This window comes from Muntiacus reevesi, chromosome 7 (assembly GCF_963930625.1).
Source record: "Muntiacus reevesi chromosome 7, mMunRee1.1, whole genome shotgun sequence".
Lineage (NCBI taxonomy): Eukaryota > Metazoa > Chordata > Mammalia > Artiodactyla > Cervidae > Muntiacus > Muntiacus reevesi.
Genome location: NC_089255.1, coordinates 62773498 through 62795681, shown reverse-complemented (window position 1 = coordinate 62795681; position 22184 = coordinate 62773498). Strand labels below are relative to the sequence as shown.

General features: G+C 40.7%; 1 protein-coding gene across 2 annotated transcripts in view; it reads left to right on the top strand.

Moving 5' to 3' along the window:
- Positions 1–22184, top strand: part of SLC28A2 (solute carrier family 28 member 2) — a 56839-nt gene that overhangs the window by 13659 nt on the left and 20996 nt on the right. Inside the window, exons 1-3 of one of the 2 annotated variants that reach the window (XM_065941468.1) lie at positions 11333–11406; positions 12713–12804; positions 12939–13027. In XM_065941468.1, the coding sequence (XP_065797540.1) occupies positions 12724–12804; positions 12939–13027 (170 nt within the window). In that variant the 5' untranslated portion in view covers positions 11333–11406; positions 12713–12723. Of the gene's footprint in view, positions 1–11332; positions 11407–12712; positions 12805–12938; positions 13028–22184 lie in introns of those variants that run through there. The other variant, XM_065941467.1, reaches the window with a different exon arrangement.

Here is a 22184-nt window from a genome sequence, read left to right as displayed (position 1 = left end):
TCAAACTGTTTCCAAGTGATAACTTAGCTACATTCTAGAGTGAAGTCCAAACGTATTTAAAGGAATGCAAAAAAATGCAGCACCCAACTGTGTAAAACTCGTTTTAACTGTCCTCTGACTTTAAATTACCATTTAAAAAAAATTTAAATTTACTTTATGTAATAATGCATAAAAATAGAGCTTGTAACAAGAGGGGAAATCAATCAATAGAAAAAACACAGAAGTAACGCATGATAGATATAGAGGACAAAATCTTTGAAGCAAGTATTTTAATATTTGTTGTATATCCCATCCCATATTTAAAATATTGTTCCAGAAGGTGGAAGAAGTAGGTAGGAGAGAAGGTAGGAGAGCTTAAGTAGGAGAGAAATAGGAGGTATAAAAAAAGAAGATATAAAAAAGATATGTTTGAAATTAAACTTCTAGAGATAAAAAAATACATCATCTGAAATGAAAAGTACACTGGATGGGGTTAGTAGCAGCTTACACATTGCAGATGAGAATATTAGTGAACTTGAAGACATGGCAATAGAAACTATTTGAAATAAGCATAGAGAAGAGAGACGTAACACTGTGTTAAAAATCTGTGGAATATTATCAAGGGCCTGATACAAATCTGATTGGAGTCCCAGAAAGAACAGATGGGGGAGACAGAGAAGATACTCTATTTAAAAAATTGTATTGTAAGGTATCTTTTGTTAAAATTCATTTTTTTAGTACATAGAAAATAGTTGATTTTTATAATTTGTTTTTGTATACTCTTCTAGAGATCATTCCCTCCATCAGTATGTGAGAATTCCAGTTGCTCTGCAAACTCATCTGTACTTAGTATTGTAATTTTTTTCTTTTCTTTCTTTCTTTTCCTTTCCTTTCCTTCTCCCACCACCCCCATTCCCCCACACCGTTTTAGTTTTAGCCATTCTAATGGGTATACAGTGGTATCTCATTGTGTTCTTAATTTGCCTTTTCCTGATGACTAATGAGGTGGCATCTTTCTAATATGCTTTTCTGCCTCCTGATATTTTCTTTGGTAAAATATCTAAATCTTTTGCCCATTTATCAAGTTGTTTGGTTGTTTTTTCCTCAATATTCAGTTTTGTGAGTTTTAAAAATATTCTGGTTGTAAGTTTATTATCAGATTTGTAATTTGCAAATATTTTATAACTATTTGTGGTATATCTTTTCACTCTGTTTATGGTGTCTTTTGGAGAGCAGAAGTTCTTAATTTTGAGGAAATTCATCTTATTGTTTTTTCTTTTGTGGATTGTGCTTTTGACATTATATCCAAGAAATTTTTCTATAGTCCAAGATAACAAAGATTTGCTTTTTTTTTTTCTCTAGAGGCTTTATACTTTCTGATTTGGGATTTCAGTCCTTGATCCATCTTAAGTTGCTTTTAAAATAGGGCACAAATTATGAATTGAAATGAATTTTTCTTTTTTGCATATGGATACCCAGTTGCTGTAGTGCCATTTGTTGAAAACATTATCCTTTTTACATTGAGTTGCTTTTATAACATGTGGAAAACCAGTTGACCATATATTTGTGGGTCTATTTCTGGACCCTATTCCATTGACTATGTGTCAGTGCTTTTTCTGACACCACACTGCCTTAATTACTGTCTCTTCATAATAAGTCTCAGTTTTAATCTGCTCAGGCTGCCATAACAAAATGCCATAGACTGGCTGACTTAAACAAGAAATTAATTTTTCTTGTTTCTCTGGAGACTGAAAGTTAGAGATCATGATCACGTTCTGGTGAGAGCTTTCTTTCTGGCTTGCACTCAGCCACGTTCTTATTGCATCCTCACATGGCCTTTCCTCTGTTCTTATACAGAGATTTTCATCTTTTCCTCATTTTATAAGCTCACTAATTGCATCATGAAGACAGCACTCTCATGACCTAATGTAATGCTAAGTACTCCCCCAAGGGCCCGTTTCGAAAACACCCATTACATTGGGACTTATGGTTTTTTGTTTTTTTTTTTAATTTCATTTGTTTGTTTATTTATTGCTGTGCTGGGTGTTTGTTGCTGTGTGAGGGCTTTCTCTAGTTGTGGCGAGCGGGACTTACTCTAGTTATGGTGCATGGGCTTCTCATTACAGTGGCTTTCTCTTGTTGCAGAGCATGGCCTCTAGAGGTAAAGGCTTCAGTATTTCTGATACGTAGATTCATTAGTTGTGGCACATGGGCTCAGTTGTCCACAGCATGTGACATCTTGGATTGAACCCATGTCCCCTGTATTGACAGGCAAATTCTTTTTTATTTGTTTAATTAAAAATCTGCATTGCATTCAGTTTTATTTTTTGATATTGAAGTTAGGTTTAAAAGCAAAGTAAGACAGTTTGTTGTTATAAGTTATATCTAACTTATAAAATTGGTTTACAGGGTGTTGTTATTGAACTCTTCTGCTCTTAGTAGCTAATGGCCTCAATTTCTTATTTGCTCTGCTGTCTGCTTTCTATTTTTAGTGACTGTGCTTGTTAAAATTGTATTGTCTTTTTCTCATTATTCTTTTTTTTGTTTATTTTTAATTGAAGGATAATTACAATAATATTGTGTTGGTTTCTGCCATACATCAACATGAATCAGCCACAGGTATACATATGTCTCCTCCCTCTGGAGCCTCCTTCCCATCTCCTACCTGATCCCGCTCTTCTAGGTTGTCACAGAGTCTGGTTTTAAGTTCCCTGAGTCTTACAGCAAATTCCCATTGGCTATCTGTTCTACATATGTTAGCATATATGTTTCCATGCTAATGTCTCCATTTGTCCCACCATCTTCTTCCTATCCCCTCCTCCTGCCCCATGTCCCTAAGTCTGTTCTCTATATCTGTGTCTCCATTGCTGCCCTTCAAATAGGTTTATCAATGCCATCTTTCTAGATGCCGTATATATGGCAGGCAAATTCTTAACCATTGGACCAGGGAAGTCCCTCCCTTACCTCTTTGAAACAGTCCCTCAGAGTAATCTGAGAGGCTGTATCCTGGACTTAAATCCTCAGTAAGTCCACCAAATAAAATATAATTTTCAATTTTTATGTTGTGTATTTTTTTTCCCAGTTGATTTGTCTTTCTGCAGATAATTGGTTCTCCTGAAACCTCAGGTTACTGATTGGCTAAACAAAAATTGTAAAATTTCAGATTATCTGAATTTTCGAAATTGTTGTTTTAAAGAGGGGAGCAAGACTCTCCAGCATTCTGCATCCTTAATGGAAGATGGAAGTCTTATTCTGCTTTTTTTCCCTCTCAATTTTTTCTCTCTGTGCTGTTTAGATGTTTTCTGTTGACTACGTTTTGAGTTAATTCACCCTGTCTTTTGCTTTATGTAGTTCGTGAAACCATTTCAGTTAACCTTTAATTTCTAGAATATGTATTTATTTTTTACTGATTTTAATTGTCTTTTCTAAATCTCTCATCTATTCGTCTGTTTCTCCACCTTTCCCCTTATTTTCTTATAAATAGTTTAATTATAGTTATTTTAAAGGCCCTATTTGATATTTCTAATATCTGGATCATTTATGGATTTGTTTCTATTAACTATTTTTTGGGGGGGTTGGTCATTTGATCCTTCTTTTTTTTTTTTTCTTTTTAGAATGTCTTATATTTTAAAATTAGGTGCTGGACATTGTAAATGAACATTTGTAGAGGCTCTGGATGATATGTTATTTGTACTTGAAGAGGGTTAACATTTCTCTCCTCAGTCAGATACAGTAGAAGTGGATTGACTTGATCCTGCTCAGGCTTTGTCTTAAGCTTGCTATTTCACCCTTGTCTTTCCCCTAGGGCATAGTATTTATTCTTTAGACATGTTTCTTATTACTAGGCTATGGTGCTTTTAGGGTCTCAATAGAAAACTTGATGTGTTTATCAAGATCCAAAATAAACATTTGTCTATCTTGCAGCACATAGTTGCTGAAATCTCTGGTCTTTAACCACTCCAAATACTGTTTTTCACTGAGTTTCTTGGTTTCTTGTTTTGAACATCTAAAATTTTTGAGTTGGCCAATAACTTTGAAATTTGGCTGCAGGTTTTTAGGCTCCTTCTTCATGGTTCTTTTTTTTCCTTTCAAAAAGACTGCTTGTGATTTGGAAAATAAAATGCCCTCAGAAAAAGAGCTAGGATGAATGTGGAACTCAACTGTTATGCTTCTCTTCTCTCAAGGATCATAGACCTTCAAGTTCTGCCTCCATTGGTTGCTCTGCAGTGTTTTCTCCTGTTGATTTATATATTTGTCTAGCCTTTTTTGGGGTCTTCCTTAGTGACTCAGTTGGTAAAGAATCTGCTTGCAGTGTAGGAGACCTGAGTTTGATCCCTGAATCAGGAAGATCCCCTGGAGAAGGAAATGGCAACCCACTGCAGTATTCTTGCTTGGAGAATTCCGCAGACAGAGGAGCCTGGTGGGCTTCAGCCCATGGGGTCGCAAAGAGTTGGACACAACTGGGCGACTAACTTTCACTTTCTAGCCTTTTTAGTTCTCAGCAGGAGGGTTAGTAGAATTCAAGGTACTTCTTCAAGACCAAAATTGGAAATTTCTATATGCTCTCTAGTTCTGCTTGCTTCTACTAGTAATCAAGGGAGAGGTAAAAGCAGGGAGGATAAATTCATTTATTATTTATACCCTACTTATTTCTCAGATGGGTTTGTGGCAAACCGTCTGGTAGGGGAGCAACCCAGCTATGAGGCTAAGTGTCCATAGCAAACCTCCAGTCCTGGCTCTGTCCTAATCAGCTGTATGATTTTAGACAAATTGCTCGTTTTTATTTTATCTTATTTATTTTTGGATATGCTTGGTCTTCATTGCTGCTCTTGGGCTTTCTCTAGCTATGGCGAGTGGGGACTGCTCTGTAGTTGTGGTGCTTGGGTTTCTTATTGCGATGGCTTCTCCTATTGCAGAGCACAGGCTCTAGGGTGTGTGGGCTTCAGTAGTTGTGGTTCCTGGGCTCTAGAGCACAGGCTTAATAGTTGTGGCACACAGGCTTAGTTGCTCTGTGGCATGTGGGATCCTCCTGGACTAGGGATTGGACCCATGTCTCCTGCATTGGCAGGTGAATTCTTTACCACTGAGCCACCACGGAAACCCTGCTTGTCTTCTTTGAATATAATTTTCTTTGTACCTAAAACAGGATTAGTAATTGACTTGCTTATAGGAATGTTATGAGGATAAGCTGTGAAAGTAAAGGAGAATCTTTTGAAAAAACTGCAGAAACAAACATATCTTTCACCTTACAGCCCACAAATAACACAGAAACAGAAGTGAGGAACTCAGGATATTGGTTTTGCTTACTCACTAACTAGCTGTTGACTCTGGGTAAATCATTTCATTCTTCCTCATCTGCACTTTGAGACAGCTTATCAAACTCTAAGTGATAAGACAAGAAGAAAACATTTAAACAATGAAGCCCAAGTCTTTGAGCCCTTGGGGTATTGAGAGGAAGTGCCAGCCGGATTAATTCTCTTCCTCTTGGCAGTTGGGTGTTATCAGTTGTGCTCAGTCATGGTGGACTCTTTGCAACCCCATGGACTGTAGCCCACCAAACTTCTCTGTCCATGGGATTTTCCAGGCAAGAATACTGGAGTGGGTTGCCATTTTGAAATCTTCTCCAGTTATTAATTGTACCTGCATTTAAAGGAAACTTGTATCTGCTGGAAAAGTGAGATGAATGCTATAGCCTGCATTTAGAAGATGAGTATGGATTATTCTTTACACCTTTTAGTGGAAAAAGAAAGAGGGAAGAGGGAGAGCAAGAGAAGACAGATGTGATCACTGGCATCATCTTACCTGGACTCAAGGCTAGGATCTGTGCCTATAACTATGGCTAGGCTTGACTCCAGAACTGGCAGTTATCTAAAGTAAAAATGAAAACAGATAAAGTGTGAGCTAGGATGAGTTTAATCAATCCTAAATCAAATTCCTTACGATTATACAAGGGAAGTGGCAAACAGATTCAAGGGATTAGATCTCTAGACAGAGTGCCTGAAGAACTGTGGATGGAGGTTTGTAACATTGTACAGGAGGCAGTGCTCAAGACCCAAGAAAAAGAAATGCAAAAAGGCAAAATGGTTGTCTGAGGAGGCCTTACAAATAGCTGAGAAAAGAAGAGAAGCTAAAGGCAAAGGAGAAAAGGAAGGACATACCCGTCTGAATGCAGAGTTCCAAAGAATAGCAAGGAGATATAAGAAAGTCTTCCTCAGTGATCACTGCAAAGAAATAGAGGAAAACAATAAAATGTGAAAGACTAGAGATCTCTTCAAGAAAATTAAGAGATATCAAGGGAACATTTCATGCAAAGATGGGCACAATAAAGGACAGAAATGGTATGGACCTAACAGAAGCAGAAGATATTAAGAAGAGGTGGCAAGAATACATAGAAGAGCTATACAAAAAAGATCTTCATGACCCAGATAACAACAATGGTGTGATCACCCACCTAGAGCCCGACGTCCTGAAATGCAAAGTCAAGTGGGCCTTAGGAAGCATCACTACCGAACAAAGCTAGTGGAGGTGATGGAATTCTAGCTGAGCTATTTCAAATCTTAAAGATGATGCTGTGAAAGTGATGCACTCAATATGCCAGCAAATTTGGAAAAAGCAGTGGTCACAGGACTGGAAAGGTCAGTTTTCATTCCAATCACAAAGAAAGGCAATGCCAAAGAATGTTCGAACTTCTGCACAGTTGCACTCATCTCACATGCTAGCAAAATAATGCTCAAAATTCTCCAAGCGAGGCTTCAACAATACGTGAACCGAGAACTTCCAAATGTTCAAGCTGGATTTAGAAAATGCAGAGGAACCAGAGATCAAATTGCCAATATCCTTTGGATAATCGGAAAAGCACGAGAGTTCCAGAAAAACATCTATTTCTACTTTATTGACTATGCCAAAGCCTTTGACTGTGTGAATCACAACAAACTATGGAATATTCTTAAGCAGATGGGAATACCAGACCACCTGACCTGCCTCCTGAGAAATCTGTATGCAGGTCAGGAAGAAACAGTTAGAACCAGACATGGAGCAACAGACTGGTTCCAAATTGGGAAAGGAGTACATCAAGGCTGTATATTGTCACCCTGCTTTTTTAACTTATATGCAGAGTACATTATATGAAATGCCAGCCTGGATGAAGCACAAACTGGAATCAAGATTGCCAGAAGAAATATCAATAACCTCAGATATGCAGATGACACCACCCTTATGGCAGAAAGCGAGGAGGAACTGAGGAACCTCTTGATGAAAGTGAAAGAAGAGAGTGAAAAAGCTGGCTTAAAACTGAACATTCAGAAAACTGAGATCATGGCATCTGGTCCCATCACTTCATGGCAAATAGATGGAGAAACAATGAACACAGTGGCAGACTTTATTTTGGGGGGGCTCCAAAATTACTGCAGATGGTGACTGTAGCCATGAAATTAAAAGACGCTTGCTCCTTGGAAGAAAAGCTATGACCAACCTAGACAGCATGTTAAAAAGCAGAGACATTACTTTGCCGACAAAGGTCCTTCTAGTCAAAGCTATGGTTTTTCCAGTAGTTATGTATGGATGTGAGAGCTGGACCATAAAGACAGCTAAGCACCGAAGAATTGATACTTTTGACGTGTGGTGTTAGAGAAGATTTTTGAAAGTCCCTTGGACTGCAAGGAGATGAAATCAGTCAATCATAAAGGAAATCAATCAACCCTGAATATTCATTGGAAGGCCTGATGCTGAAGCTGAAGCTCCCATACTTTGGCCACCAGATGCGAAGAATGGACTCATTGGAAAAGAACATGATGCTGGCAAAGATTGAAGGTGGGAGAAGAAGGGGATGACAGAGGATGAGATGGTTGGATGGCATCACCGAATCGATGGACATGAGTTTGAGCAAGCTCCGGCTGTTGGTGGTGGACGGGGAGGCAAGACGTGCTGCAGTCCATGGGGTCACAAAGAGTTGGACAGTACTGAATGGCTGAACTGACTAAGAATGAGTTTGAGAGATTTCATAATCATATTAAGATTGTTGTCAGATGCGACCTTGACAATATCTTTAACTTTCCTGAGTTTCTATAGGGACTTACAATAATAGCTGGCAACTCTAAGTTTTCCTACTGTTTTTCAAATTATCTTTCCATTAGTATATCAAATTTTCCTAATAATCTTGTGAAACAGCATTGGGCAATTAGGCAGGGCAGGAATAACAGAAGGGGTTCAGAGAGGCAAAATGAGTTGCTCTAGGTTACAGAATATAACACACATTTACTCTGCTAGGCCTTTTATGTGTGTGTGTATGTGTGTGTATACAAATGCATGGAGCTAGGGAAATAGAGATATAGCTTCCTGTTTTGGTGTTTGTTATCATCATCCTCACACCCAATGTCAGAAATCTGTTTGTTTCACTTATTTTACAAATATTTATTTATTAAAGATTCATGTATTTATTTTATTTTTTGGCTGTGGTGGGTCTTCATTGCTGCATGTGGGCTTTTCTCTAGTTGCAGCAAGACAGGGGCTACTCACTAGTTGCAGTGCATGGACTCATTGTGGTGGCTTCTCTTGTTGTGGAGCACAGGCTCAAGGTGCGTGGGCTTAGTAGTTGTGGCACAAGGGGGCTTAGTTGCTTCTCAGCATGTGGGATCTTCCTGGACGAGGGATTGAACTGGTGTCCCATGCGTTACAAGGCGAATTCTTAACCACTGGACCACAAGGGAAGCCCCACAAATATTTATTGATTGCCTAATATTGTGGCGGGCTTCCTTTGTGGCTCAGTGGTAAAGAATCTGCCTGCTAATGCAGGAGATGTGTGTTCAGTCCCTGAATTGGGAAGATCTCCTGGAGAAGAAGTGGTAACCCACTATATGGGGAGCCTGTCAGGGTGTAATCCATGGGGTTGCAAATGAGTTGGACACAACTTGGTGACTAAACAACAACAACAATATTGTGGCAGATCTTGAGTCTGGGGATCAGTTCAGTTTAGTTGCTTAGTTGTGTTCGACTCTTTATGACCCCATGGACTGCAGCATGCCAGGCTTCCCTGTCCATCACCAGTTCCCAGAACTTGCTCAAACTCATGTCCATCAAGTCAGTGATGCCATCCAACCATCTCATCCTCTGTCGTCCCCTTCTCCTCCTGCCTTAAATCTTTCCCAGCATCAGGGTCTTTTCCAGTGAGTCTGTTCTTTGCATCTGGTGGCCAAAATATTGGAGCTTCCCATCCACCCTCTCGGCACCCAGGGAAGGCACCGTTACTAGGGTTACAGTGGCAAATAAGATAAAGAGCCTGTGCTTGTTGAGATCATAGTCTAGTGGGAAACAAATAGACATGTAGAGCACTAAATGCCCTGTAGACCTCTGCAGAAACGTGTTGCTGCAGGAGTGTAGGGAAAGGTATCTGAAGTCTGAACTGGAGAGAATTTGGGTAACTTCATTGAGAAGAGTGGCCTTGCAACAGAGACTTGGTGGTACAGGGATTTGCTAGGTAAATAAAAACCGGCTCAAAACTTAACATTGAAAAAAACTAAGATCATGACATCAGATTCCATCACTTCATGGCAAATAGCAGGGGGAAAGGTGGAAGCAGTGAGATTTTATTTTTTGGGCTCCAAAATCACTGTGGACAGTGACTGCAGCCATGAAATGAAAAGACACTTGCTCCTTGGAAGAAAAGCTATGACAAACCTAGACAGTATTAAAAAGCAATGCATTACTTTGGCAACAAAGGTCCATATAGTCAAAGATTTAGTTTTTCCACTAGTCATGTATGGATGTGAGAGTTGGATCATAAAGAAGGCAGAGCACCGAAGAATTGATGCTTTTGAACTGTGGTGTTGCAGAAGACTTTTGAGAGTCACTTGGACTGCAAGGTGATCCAACCAGTCCATCCTAAAGGAGATCAACTCTGAATATTGATTGGAAGGACTGATGATGAAGTTGAAGTGCCAATACTTTGGCCACCTGATGTAAAGAACTGACTCATTGGAAAAGACCCGGGTGCTGGGAAAGATTAAAAGCAAAAGGAAAGGAAGGCTTCAGGATGAGATGGTTAGATAGCATCACCGACTCAATGGATATAAATGTGAGCAAACTGCAGGAGAGTGGAGGACAGAGGAGCCTGACTTGCTGCAGTCCATGGGGTCACAAAGAGTCAGACAGGACTTAGCAACTGAAGAACAACAACAGCAATAGATAGCGGTAGCGTGTCAGAGGCAGAAGGAACAGCATCCACAAACATATGACAATACAGGCAGAAGGAAACATCAACATATATTGAGAGGGAACACATATAGCTCAGTATTACTGGTGGGTAGGAGTAGGAAGAAATTAGATCATTGTGGAGAATTACTTCCTCCTTTTCATTTACTCCCTCCATGCCCCACCAGTCATCACTCCCTATAGGTTTGTTTCTTCCTCTGCATCCACTACTTTGGTTAGAGCCTCTCCATGTCCGACCTGGACCAACTTTTGTCTCCTGACTGGTCTTCCTGTCCCCGACAGGCATCCTTCCAGTCCCTCCTCCTGCCTCCCCACTTGGCTCCAGATAAGCCCAAACGTTCAGCCTGGACTTGATTGCATCTCCAGACATCTCTTGATAAACCATCACGATCTCTTTCGTGTTTTCTCCTTTCATTCCTTAACTAACTTCTTACTTTATTTTGTCCCTCCTTCATTAGTTTCTCAAAAAATATCCCCTTATTCTTTAGCTATGTTTTTACAGCCTTGTTAGTATGTCAGGAAGGCTTCACATCTGTGCCTTTTTTGTGTGTTTCTCCCTCTCGTAGTCTATCTTTCCTGTTCTCTGTCAGTGATTCTCTGCTTACCTTTCAAGACTTTCCTGGCTCAGGACCAATGGAACCAGCTGTGTAAAGCCTTTTTTGACACATGTCTTTCCTCACTGATTTGTAATTCCTTCACAGTAGAGACAATATTCCATTCATCTTTGTGTGGTCAGCACCCAGAGCCACACCAGGGTGATCATGAGTACTTAATAAATATTTGTTAAATGGATTAGCAAAAGACTTCCTAGCAGTCATTTGGAATCAAATCTTGTGCAGTTCTGTGTTCTGTTGTTTTCTAGGAACTGTCTTCCCAGTACCAAATGATGATTCATTTTCTGAGTGCAGAGATCTTTCTCTTACTTTTCTTCTACTTATTTTTCTCCCCTGTGCCTAGTTCAGTACTGGGCAGTGCTTTTACTGAAGTGCCTCTTAGACCTGACCCTGCAAAACAGTCTTTAAAACATATAAATATTTAACTTGAGATTTGCACTCCTCCTCTACAGGCAAGGGCAAGCACAGCAAAGGAGGGCCCAGGGGCAAAATGAGCCAATCAGGAAATCACCCTCCCTCATTCCCAGCCCATCCCTTCAGTCAGGGTGGCATGGAACTGTGTTCTTTCTGTCCCCTCTGAAGCTCTAGAAGAAGTCTACAAACTGGAGTAAGTAATCATCTTGGGGGAGGGCAGGAACCTGATTTGCCAGCTTTTTTAATTGAGCCTACTGAGACCAAGTTCAAGTAGGTCTATATCTATCTATGCAGGAAGGCCCTGATTTATAAAACAAAAGTTGTCCATATATGATGTTTAATGAAATTATATTTAAATGGTTGAAAGGATCACAGTAAAACAAAAACAAAACACAATTCCATAGGGAAGGAAAATTTCTACAAAGTAAAAAAAGTCTCAGATGAACCTGTATTATGACTGAATGTTTAGAGAAAGGTTGGTTATAGTGAGGCTTGAGTGCTTGTTTTGTTTCTTTTTCTTAAATAGATAATTCCAGTAAATGAGCCTGTACTTTTTTTTTTTTTTTGACTGCACTGGATCTTCACTGCTGTGAACAGGCTTTCTCTAGTTGTGGCCAGCAGGGGCTACTCTTCATTGCAGTGCGTGGGCTTCTTGCTGCAGTGGCTTCTCTTGTGGTGGAGTACAGGCTCTAGACGCAAGGGCTTCAGTAGTTGTGGCTCTCAGGCTCTAGGGCAAGGGCTCAGTTCTTGTGGCGCACGAGCTTAGCTGCTCCGCAACAAGTAGAATCTTCCCAGATCAGGGATCAAACCCGCATCCCCTGCATTAGCTGGCAGTTTCTCAACCAGGTGACCACCAGGAAAGTCCTGTTTTTTTTCTTTATTCTCTCATTTTGTTTTGAAACGTTCTTTATTGGGGATAATTAACACTCATCCTGATTATTCCATGTGTATGTTTCTTTTCTCTCATGAGGAACTCTCTTAGATACTCTAGAAATGATTGTCATGCTGCTTTATGATCAGGAACTTGAAAGTCTGTTCATCTCGGTTTTCTCAGTAACGTGTTGTAAGCTGTGGTCTTCCCAGACCTCTGCCTCCTTGTTTTCTTCTTAGTACAGCTCAGTTGGGCCTCCTGGAGGCTAACAGGAGTAGTTGCCCTCTCGCTCTTCCTCAAGGGAACTGAAGAGGGTCCTTTTTAGTCCAGGTCCTGGAGCCCTTTGTGAGCCACTGATTCATGTCAATTCCCCTGCCCTTCATTTCTCTTCTATGTTACTTCCCTTCCTTAGCTATTGACAATAGAAAGTAGAAGTCTATATTTCATTGTTCACTATTTTAGAATTATGCTTCCAATCTTCTCGATTCTCAGTCCTTAAAGAAGTCAGCTAAACTCTACGTATTTTTAGTTTTGTTTTTCCTGTAGATAACTGGCCCTGAAAGTTCTATCTAGTCTCATATTATAGAACAACTAATCTTCCAGTCTTGGCTCTGAATTTGTCTTTCAGGAGAACAGGAGATGGAGAAAACAAATGGAAAAGAGGCCTTTGCTTTGTCCACTGTGGAGACTGGCATAGAGAGCCCAGGGCTGAATCTCACGGTAACTCACCAGTTTAGTTTCTGCACGTCTCTGTGGACTGGCGCATGGCCTTATGTAGGGTATTTGACTGCTCGCAATCCCTTTCACCCCTGGCAGGGCCTTATGACTGACCTCAATTCTACCTCTGCTTACAGGAAGAAGGGATAAATCCTGAGGGAAGCAAGAGGACTGAAGAGCAAGGACACAGCCTCAGGGATGGATTGGAACCTCCCACACAACTGAGGTACAGGTGTTCTAGCATTGATTCAGTTGGGCCCTAGGGTTGGCTAGTGTGGTCAGTGGATTTAGAAGAGGTCAGGCTTGCCCTGTTCTCAAGAACTTGTGATCTTGTTGTAGAAATAAGGTTCATAGCCATCTGCCATTACCATGTGCACATATCTATTTTTATGTAATTAATTGTTAAATATACCTAGGCCATAAGTAATGAGTTCAGTAGTATCAGCTGGACTGCAACAAAAATAGCAACAATGAGAATAACAACAACCAACAATTGTTGAGTGTTTACTATTGTATAGAATACTTTATGTAATTAATTCATTTAATTTTCACAGCAGGTAGATACTAATTTTCATCCCCTTTTTCAATTAGAAGATTGAGGCTTATAATTTTTTATTATTTATTTATTTTTGGCTGCACCACACAGCTTGGAGGATCTTAGTTCCATGACCAGGGATTGAACCCAGGACCTTAACAGGGAAAGTGCTGAGTCCTAACCACTGGACCTCCAGGGAATTCCCCCATAGAATTTCTTTAAAATAGCTCTTCTGAAATACTCAGATTTGGGGATAAGGAGAAAGAGAAATCAGAAATTTTAAAAGACCAGAGAAGGAATCACCAAGAGAGATAATAAAATTCAAAAAATAAAGTCTCTGAAGTCAAAAGAGAAAAAAGTGTCAAGGATGAAGGTACAATTAATCTACAATGTTCTGTGTAACAATAGTCAAGGAAGGAGTGGGAATAGTCTTTGAATTTGGTCATGGTCATAGTCGCAGAAGTAAAGTCCATGGAGGTTGTTGGGGTAAAATAGGTCAGATGGAAGCCATATTCCTTGGTGTGGAAAAGAGTCTGTATTTATTAAAAAAACAAAACAAAACACAGAAGCCACATATTGAGAAGCTTAGAAGAGGATATTAGATAGTTTCTAAAGGGAATATATGGATATATGTTTTCTTTCTTCTCTTTATTTTTAAGAATTAATTCAGTGGCTTCATAGAGAAAGCAAGCTTAATTTTTTAAATTTCTTTTCTCCAGAATTTCACTTCTATATTCAAATGAATATATATCAGTTGATACACATCAGTGTGGACATTACTACTTTGTATTTTTCTTTTTCCACTTATTTTATATATCACATTTTTATGAGTTGACAGTAAACTTTCTATAATCGACCAGGAATTGAACCTGGGCACTCACCAGTGAAAGCATGGAGTCCTAACCCTGTATCATCAGGGAACTCCCTGAATATTTTTCAATGATTCCATTTTATCTCCTTTGTTGGCTTATTAGGTATAACTCTTTGTTTAGCTTTATTAGTGGTTGGTTTGGAGTTTGTGGTATATATTTTCAACTTATCAAGTCTACCTTCAAGTGATATTATACCTCATCGTATATAGTATAAGAACTTTATAATAGTTTACTATTTGTCCCTTTCCAGACATTATATTACCATTGTTCATGTTTATTTTACTTCCACACATTATAAATTACATTTTGTTCGGTCACTCAGTTGTGTCCAACTCTTTACAATTCCATGGACTGCAGCACGCCAGGCTTCCCTGTCCTTTCCCTGTCCTTCACCATCTCCTGGAGCTTGCTCAAGCTCATGTCCATTGAATCAGTAATGGCATCCAACCATCTGATCCTCTGTCATCCTCTTCTCCTCCTACTTTCTTTTTTTTTTTTCTCCTCCTACTTTCTATCTTTCCCAGCATCAGGGTCTTTTCCAATGAGTTGGCTCTTCGTATCCAGTGGCCAAAGTATTGGAGCTTCAGCTTCAGTATCAGCCCTGCATACTATAATATTATTATTTTGGTTTAAACATTGTTATCTTCCTATATATTCCAACTTAAATATACCTGCACATGCATGAATCCTTATCTTTTTCCCTCATTTATCAGAAAACTTACTCTCCCTGAGTCTGAAGTTAACCTCTTTACCTTTCCTCTTTTTTTATTTTGACTGCTTAGGCTCTTCGTTGCAGCATGTGGGCAGGGGCTTCTCACTGTGGTGCACCGGCTTTTCTTGCTGTAGAGAATGGACTCCAGAGTGTGTGGGCTCAGTAGCTTTTTAGTTCTCTCAGCAGGAATGGAACCCAAGTACCCTGCAGTGGAAGGGGGATTCTAAACCACTGGACCACCAGGGAAGCGCCTTATCCATCTTCTTAATCTCCTTATCCATCCTTCTCTATCCCCTTCTAAGGGCCTTCTGTTTCCTACTTCTTCAATTACTCCTTCTCCATTAGATCCTCCCCCAGTCTATAAGTGTACTAAATTTCTTTCCTCTTATAATAAAACAAACAAAATAAAAAATCAACCTTACCTCAAACTTGTGGTATCATTTTCCTTCATGGCTGAGTTTCTTGGGAACATGGGATTTCTTTGCTGTTTGCATTTTCTCACCTCCCCATTCAGTGCAGCCCAGTGCAATCTAGTTTTTACCATCACTGCTCAGCTGAAATTCTCTTATTTAAGTGAGCAGTGAAAACCTATTTACCAAGTCCAATGTATACACACTTTCACTGGTCATCTCTGCAACATGACCCTTCTGATCCTTTCTTTCTGGAAACTCATTTATTGATTTTTTTAAAATATATTTATTTATTTAGCTGTGTTGGATCTTAGTTATGGCAGACAGGATCTTTCATTGCAGTGTTTGTGAGCTCAGTAGTTGTGGCATGCAGGCTTGCTTGCTTCATGGCATGGGAAATCTTAGTTCCCCAACCAGGGTTGGAATTGTCGTCCCCAGCATTGCAGGGCAAATTCTTAACCACTGGACCACCAAGGAAGTCCCCACCTACTGATTTTAATGGCACTATACCCTCCTCATTCTCCTGCCTCTTTGGGTGTTTCTTCTTGTTTGTTGTTTTCCAGAGCCTGTTTTTGTCTTTTCTTTTCATTCCTACACTTAATGTCTGGATTCATAAAGCCATATCTGATGTCTGCATCTTTGTTCTATGCTTCTGACCTATATATCTAACCACTTACCAAACATCTTCATCTAGGTGTGGTGTAAATACTTCATATTTAACATTAAAATGAAATTCCTCTCAGCATAGGTGTGATACTTTTCTACTAAGTCAGGCCCTGGGCTGGGCTTTAGACATACAAAGATAGATAAACTCACATTTCCTCCTCAGGTCTGTTCCTCCTCCTGTCTCATCTCTTTGGGTGCATGTTAGCATCCTGACTGAGTCACTCATCACAGGAACCTCATTTGTCATCCCAGTTTTCCTCCACTTGACGTTGATCCTCTTTCTCAAACAACTGTGCATTCACCTCCTGTGCATGCACCTCCCCTGCACCCTCAGTTACTTCCTTACCAGCCCCAGCCTGTCACCCATCCCACTGCCTCCAGAGTGATCTGTCTCAGTTCAGTTCAGTCATTCAGTTGTGTCCAACTCTCTGCGACCCCATGGACTGGGGCACACCGGGCTTCCCTATCTATCACCAACTCACAGAGCTGGCTCAAACTCATGTCCATCAAGTTGGTGATGCCATTCAACCATCTCATCTTCTGTTGTCCCCTTCTCCTCCTGCGTTCAGTCTTTCCCCAGCATCAGGATCTTTTTTTTTTTTTAATATTATTTTATTAGTTGGAGGCCAATCACTTTACAACATTTCAGTGGGTTTTGTCATATATTGACATGAATCAGCCATATAGTTACACGTATTCCCCATCCCGATCCCCCCTCCCACCTCCCTCCCCACCCGACTCCTCAGGGTCCTCCCAGTGCACCAGGCCCGAGCACCTGACTCATGTATCCCACCTGGGCTGGTGGTCCGTTTCACCATAGATAATATACATGCTGTTCTTTCGAAACATCCCACCCTCACGTTCTCCCCCAGAGTTCAAAAGTCTGTTCTGTACTTCTGTGTCTCTTTTTCTGTTTTGCATATAGGGTTATCGCCACCATCTATCTAAATTCCGTATATATGTGTTAGTATACTGTAATGTTCTTTATCTTTCTGGCTTACTTCACTCTGTATAATGGGCTCCAGTTTCATCCATCTCATTAGAACTGATTCAAATGAATTCTTTTTAACGGCTGAGTAATATTCCATGGTGTATATGTACCACAGCTTCCTTATCCATTCATCTGCTGATGGGCATCTGAGTTGCTTCCATGTCCTGGCTATTATAAACAGTGCTGCGATGAACATTGGGGTGCACGTGTCTCTTTCAGATCTGGATTCCTCAGTGTGTATGCCTAGAAGTGGTATTGCTGGGTCATATGGCAGTTCTATTTCCAGTTTTTTAAGAAATCTCCACACTGTTTTCCATAGTGGCTGTACTAGTTTGCATTCCCACCAACAGTGTAAGAGGGTTCCCTTTTCTCCACACCCCAGCATCAGGATCTTTTCCAATGAGTCCGTACTTCACATCAGGTGGCCAAAGTATTGGAGTTTCAGCTTCAGCATCAGTCATTCCAATGAATATTCAGGACTGATTTCCTTTAGGATGGACTGGTTGGATCTCCTTGCAGTCCAAGAGACCTTGGAGAGTCCTCTCCAACACCAAAGTTCAAAAGCATCAATTCTTCAGGCTCAACTTTCTTTAAAGTTGGACTAAATTTATCTCACATCCATACATGACTACTGGAAAAACCATAGCTTTGACTAGATGGACCTTTGTCGGCAGAGTAATGTCTCTGCTTTTAATATGCTGTCTAGGTTGGTCATAGCTTTTCTTTCAAGGAACAAGTGTCTTTTAATTTCATGGCTGCAGTCACCACCTGCAGTGATTTTGAAGCCCCCCAAAGTAAAGTCTGTTACTGTGGTCATTGTTTCCCCATCTATTTGCCATGAAGTGATGGGACCAGATGCCATGATCTCAGTTTTCTGAATGTTCAGTTTTAAGCCAGCTTTTTCACTCTCCTCTTTCACTTTCATCAAGATGCTCCTCAGTTCCTCCTCACTTTCTGCTATAAGGGCGGTGTCATCTGCATCTCTGAGGTTATTGATATTTCTTCTGGCAATCTTGATTCCAGCTTGTGTTTCATCCAGGCTGGCATTTCATATGATGTACTCTGCATATAAGTTAAAAAAGCAGGGTGACAATATACAGCCTTGATGTACTCCTTTCCCAATTTGGAACCAGTCTGTTGTTCCATGTCTTCTTGACCTGCATACAGATTTCTCAGGAGGCAGGTCAGGTGGTCTGGTATTCCCATCTCTTTAAGAATATTCCACAGTTTGTTGTGATCCACACAGTCTAAGGCTTTGGTTTGGTCAATAAAGCAGAAGTAGATGTTTTTCTGAAACTCTCTTGCTTTTTCAATGATCCAAAGGATGTTGGCAATTTGATCTCTGGTTCTTCTGGCTTTTCTAAATCCAGCCTGAACATCTGGAAGTTCTCGGTTCACATCCTGTTGAAGCCTTGCTTGGAGAATTTTGAGCTTTACTTTGCTAACATGTGAGATGAGTGCAATTGTTTGGTAGTTTGAACATTTTTTCGCATAGCCTTTCTTTGGGATTGGAATGAAAACTGACCTTTTCCAGTTCTGTGGCCACTGTTGAGTTTCCCAAATTTGCTGGCATATAGAGTGCATCACTTGCACAACATCATCTTTTAGGATTTCAAATAGCTCAGCTGGAATTCCATCACCTCCACTAGCTTTGCTCGGTAGTGATGCTTCCTAAGGTCCACTTGACTTCACATTCCAGCATGTCTGGCTCTAGGTGAGTGATCACACCATTGTGATCTGAGTCATGAAGATCTTTTTTATATAGTTCTTCTGTGTATTCTTTCCCCCTCTTCTTAATATCTTCTGCTTCTGTTAGGTTCATAACATTTTTGTCCCATCTTTGCATGAAAGATATCCCTTGATATCTCTTAATTTTCTTGAAGAGATCTCTGGTCATTCCCATTCTGTTGTTTTCCTCTATTTCTTTGCATTGATCACTAAGGAAGGCTTTCTTATCTCTCCTGTTCTTCTTTGGAACTCTGCATTCAAATGGGTTTATCTTTCCTTTTTTCCTTTGCCTTTCACTTCTCCTCTTTTCTCAGCCATTTGTAAGGCCTTCTCAGATAATCAATTTGCCTTTTTTGCTTCTGTCTAGAAAATGCATATCTGCTTCTGTTATTCTGCTGTGTATGCTCAGTCGTCTCTGACACTTTACGACCCCATGGACTGGCTCCAGGCTCTTGTGTCCATGGGATTTCCCAGGCAAGAATACTGACGTGGGTTGCCATTTCCTACTCCAAGGGATCTTCCTGACCCAGGGGATCGAACCTGCATCCCCTGCCTCTCCTGCATTCTAGGTGGATTCTTTACCACTGTACCAAAGGGGAAGTCTGCCTATGTTATTACCTTGCTTAGGTTCTTCAGTGGGTCTCTCCTCTCTACAAGACAAAGTTTAAATGACCTGGCTTCTGTTTTCTTTACAAGCTTTCTTCCCACCATCCGTCCACATGCTCCCTGCTTCTCAGCAACAGTAAATCATACTGTTCTTTCAAAATGCTAGGCTCCCTCAAGGATACTTTTCCTCCTCTTGAAGTACCCCAGCCTTTTCTTCTGACTCCCTGCAACATCTCCCCTTGGCAAATGTCTTCCCCTTTACCTTCAAATCAGTTCATCTGTCCTCCCTCTTCATGTGAAAGCTTGTTCGACATTCACTGGCATGGTTACCTGCTCCTTTTCCTCTACTCTCCTTGCCATTATAAATTTGGAATTCTGGAATGGTCCCTCCCTCTGGTATTTCGGTCTTATGTGTCTGATTAGAAGTCACATGGGGTAATGGAAAGAGGTGGGTTTTAAATGCTAACTCTGGCAGTAGGCTGTTTCCTCAGTTATGAGCATAACATTAGCCTTGTGGTTTTTGGGGGTGGGTGATTGACAGATTCTTGCAGTACCTGGTAAAAAGTGCTTACTAAATAGTATCTGGTTTTTCTTTTCTTCAGAGGCAATTATTTTTTTTTTTAAGTAGTCCATATATGCTCACACTCAGTCCCCTGCAATTTAGTTTTCATATAGTCACTCTTCTGTAAATGGCTTTTTCAAACAGAACCAGTCACCTGTTTATTGCCATCTTATTTGCCACAAAACCTGATTTTACACATCACTGAATGTCGTCAACCTTGCCTCCTTCTTGATCATTTCTCCTTTTCGCTTTTCTTCCTAGCTGCCCAACTGCTCCTACTAAGTCTGTTGTTTCTTCTGGTTGCCCTATCAAAGTGACTATTCTGATTTCCTGGGAGGATGGTGGTAAGCCTGACAGGGATGGGTGGGAATGGCAAGATAAATGGGTGGGTGTGAACTGCACAAGTTACTAGGAGGGAGGTATGGAAGAATATCTTGGGTGGACTAAGTTGCATGTCAATGTAAGTCCTGCATGAAGAACTTTAGGCAGCCCATCCTTGCTGAGAACTCCTCCCCCAACCCCTCCAGTTTTCTTTTGTTTTTCTCATTAGAACCTGAGCATGAATTCAACTGCTGAATGAACCAGAGCTCCTTTGTCCTCAAATTCCTACTGAAATCATTAGAAGAAGGTGTAAATAAGGACAGCTTGTGCAGCATAGGGACTCCATGATGGGCATTAATCATATGATAGAAACCTGGAGAAAGTTTTTCTAACAATAGAACTAAAGGGCTGGTCCACAAAGGAGAGAGAGAGACTGGGGAGAGAGTAGTGACTCTCTCTAATGAGAGAGAGCCTTACTGGGAATACTCTCCTGCTTTTCAGAACCCCTGCTACCCCGTCTATGGGGTCGCGTAGAGTTGGACACGACTGAAGCGACTTAGCAGCAGCTACCTCTAACTTGGAGGGATAAGACCTCTGGAAAGAAGAAGTTGAGGCTAGGTAGAATAGCTGGTTGAAAATGCCACTAACTAGGTCCCTCTTGCTTTTCTGGACTGTTGGCATTGAATTTCTATTCTTGGTGTGAAGAAATCTGACTTTTTATTGTGCATCAAGTAAAGATTTGGGTCCTGTGTGGAGAGAGAGTTCTTTTCCAAGGCAACATGTCCATCACAACTGAGCAGTTAAGCCCATCTGTGTTCTGATTTAAGTTCCCTTCTCACTCTACCTAGGCTGATGGTTCTCAGCAGTGGTCATCCCCAGATGCACAGAGTCTCTGCCTCCATTGTAGCTTTGCTGACCTCCCTCTGAGAGACCTTTCTCTTGCCTTTGCTGGTTTTCCAACTCCTATTTGGCTTTCCACTTTGGTTTGTTAACAGCCTTTTTGCTTCTCAGTCACCATTCTCCCTTGGGCACTTTTGGTAACTGTTCTTGAACTCCTCTGCAACACTCTCCAGCAGTCTTGCACATCCAGTTTTAAACCAGTTGTATGCACAACTTTGAATCTGGCAAAGTGGTACCCCGTACAGTTCTTTTTATGCTGTCATCAAATGGAGTATCTGTTTTTTTTGGTGGGTTCCAGTGTTCTCCTGTCAGTGGTTGTTCAACACAATTTTGGTGTTCTCGAAGAGGTTGAGTGCATATCCTTCTACTCCGCCGTCTTGCACTCTTTGTTATTATCAAATGGAAACTTTGGACTTCTTGAAGAGATTCTGGTCACTTCTACTTGGAACCCTTGCGCTTTACTCAGACCATGATTTGATACTGGGTTGACTCATTTCCTTTGTTCTGGTTCTTACTTCAAGCTCAGGCAAGCAAGGATTTTCCCAGGGCCCCTCTGCCAACAGTCAGATGAATTTTTTGAAGGGGAGTTTCTTCATCTTGTAGAAAGGGTCACTGAGAAAAATGCATGAACACTCTTGCTGCTAGCCCTGACCTATGGTGCTCACTAATGCAGTGTTGAGCTAGCATTACCTAACATCCTCACCCTACTCTTTCTCACGCTGTCACCTGAGGCTGCAGGCAGTAAGCATGTGAATGAGAAGGTCCATGTCTGGAAAACCTTCCATACACACACCTGGAGAATTTATCAGTGGGTACAGACATCACAGCAAGTTATGGACAAGCTATCAAGTGTCACCATCTACCAGACAGATTATTTTTCTCAATTCAGCTTCTGGATATAACACAGTTACTAACTCTCAAACTGAACCATTATATAAAGAGCTTGGCTGTGTTAGCAAGATCGTGGGCCAACCAAGATGCCAGGACCATGAATACCTGTGCACATACCTCTGTGCACTGCTTCTCAATTGGTTTAAAAGAGACTGAGATCTTATTTTCTTTTTTCCTTTGAAATGTCCC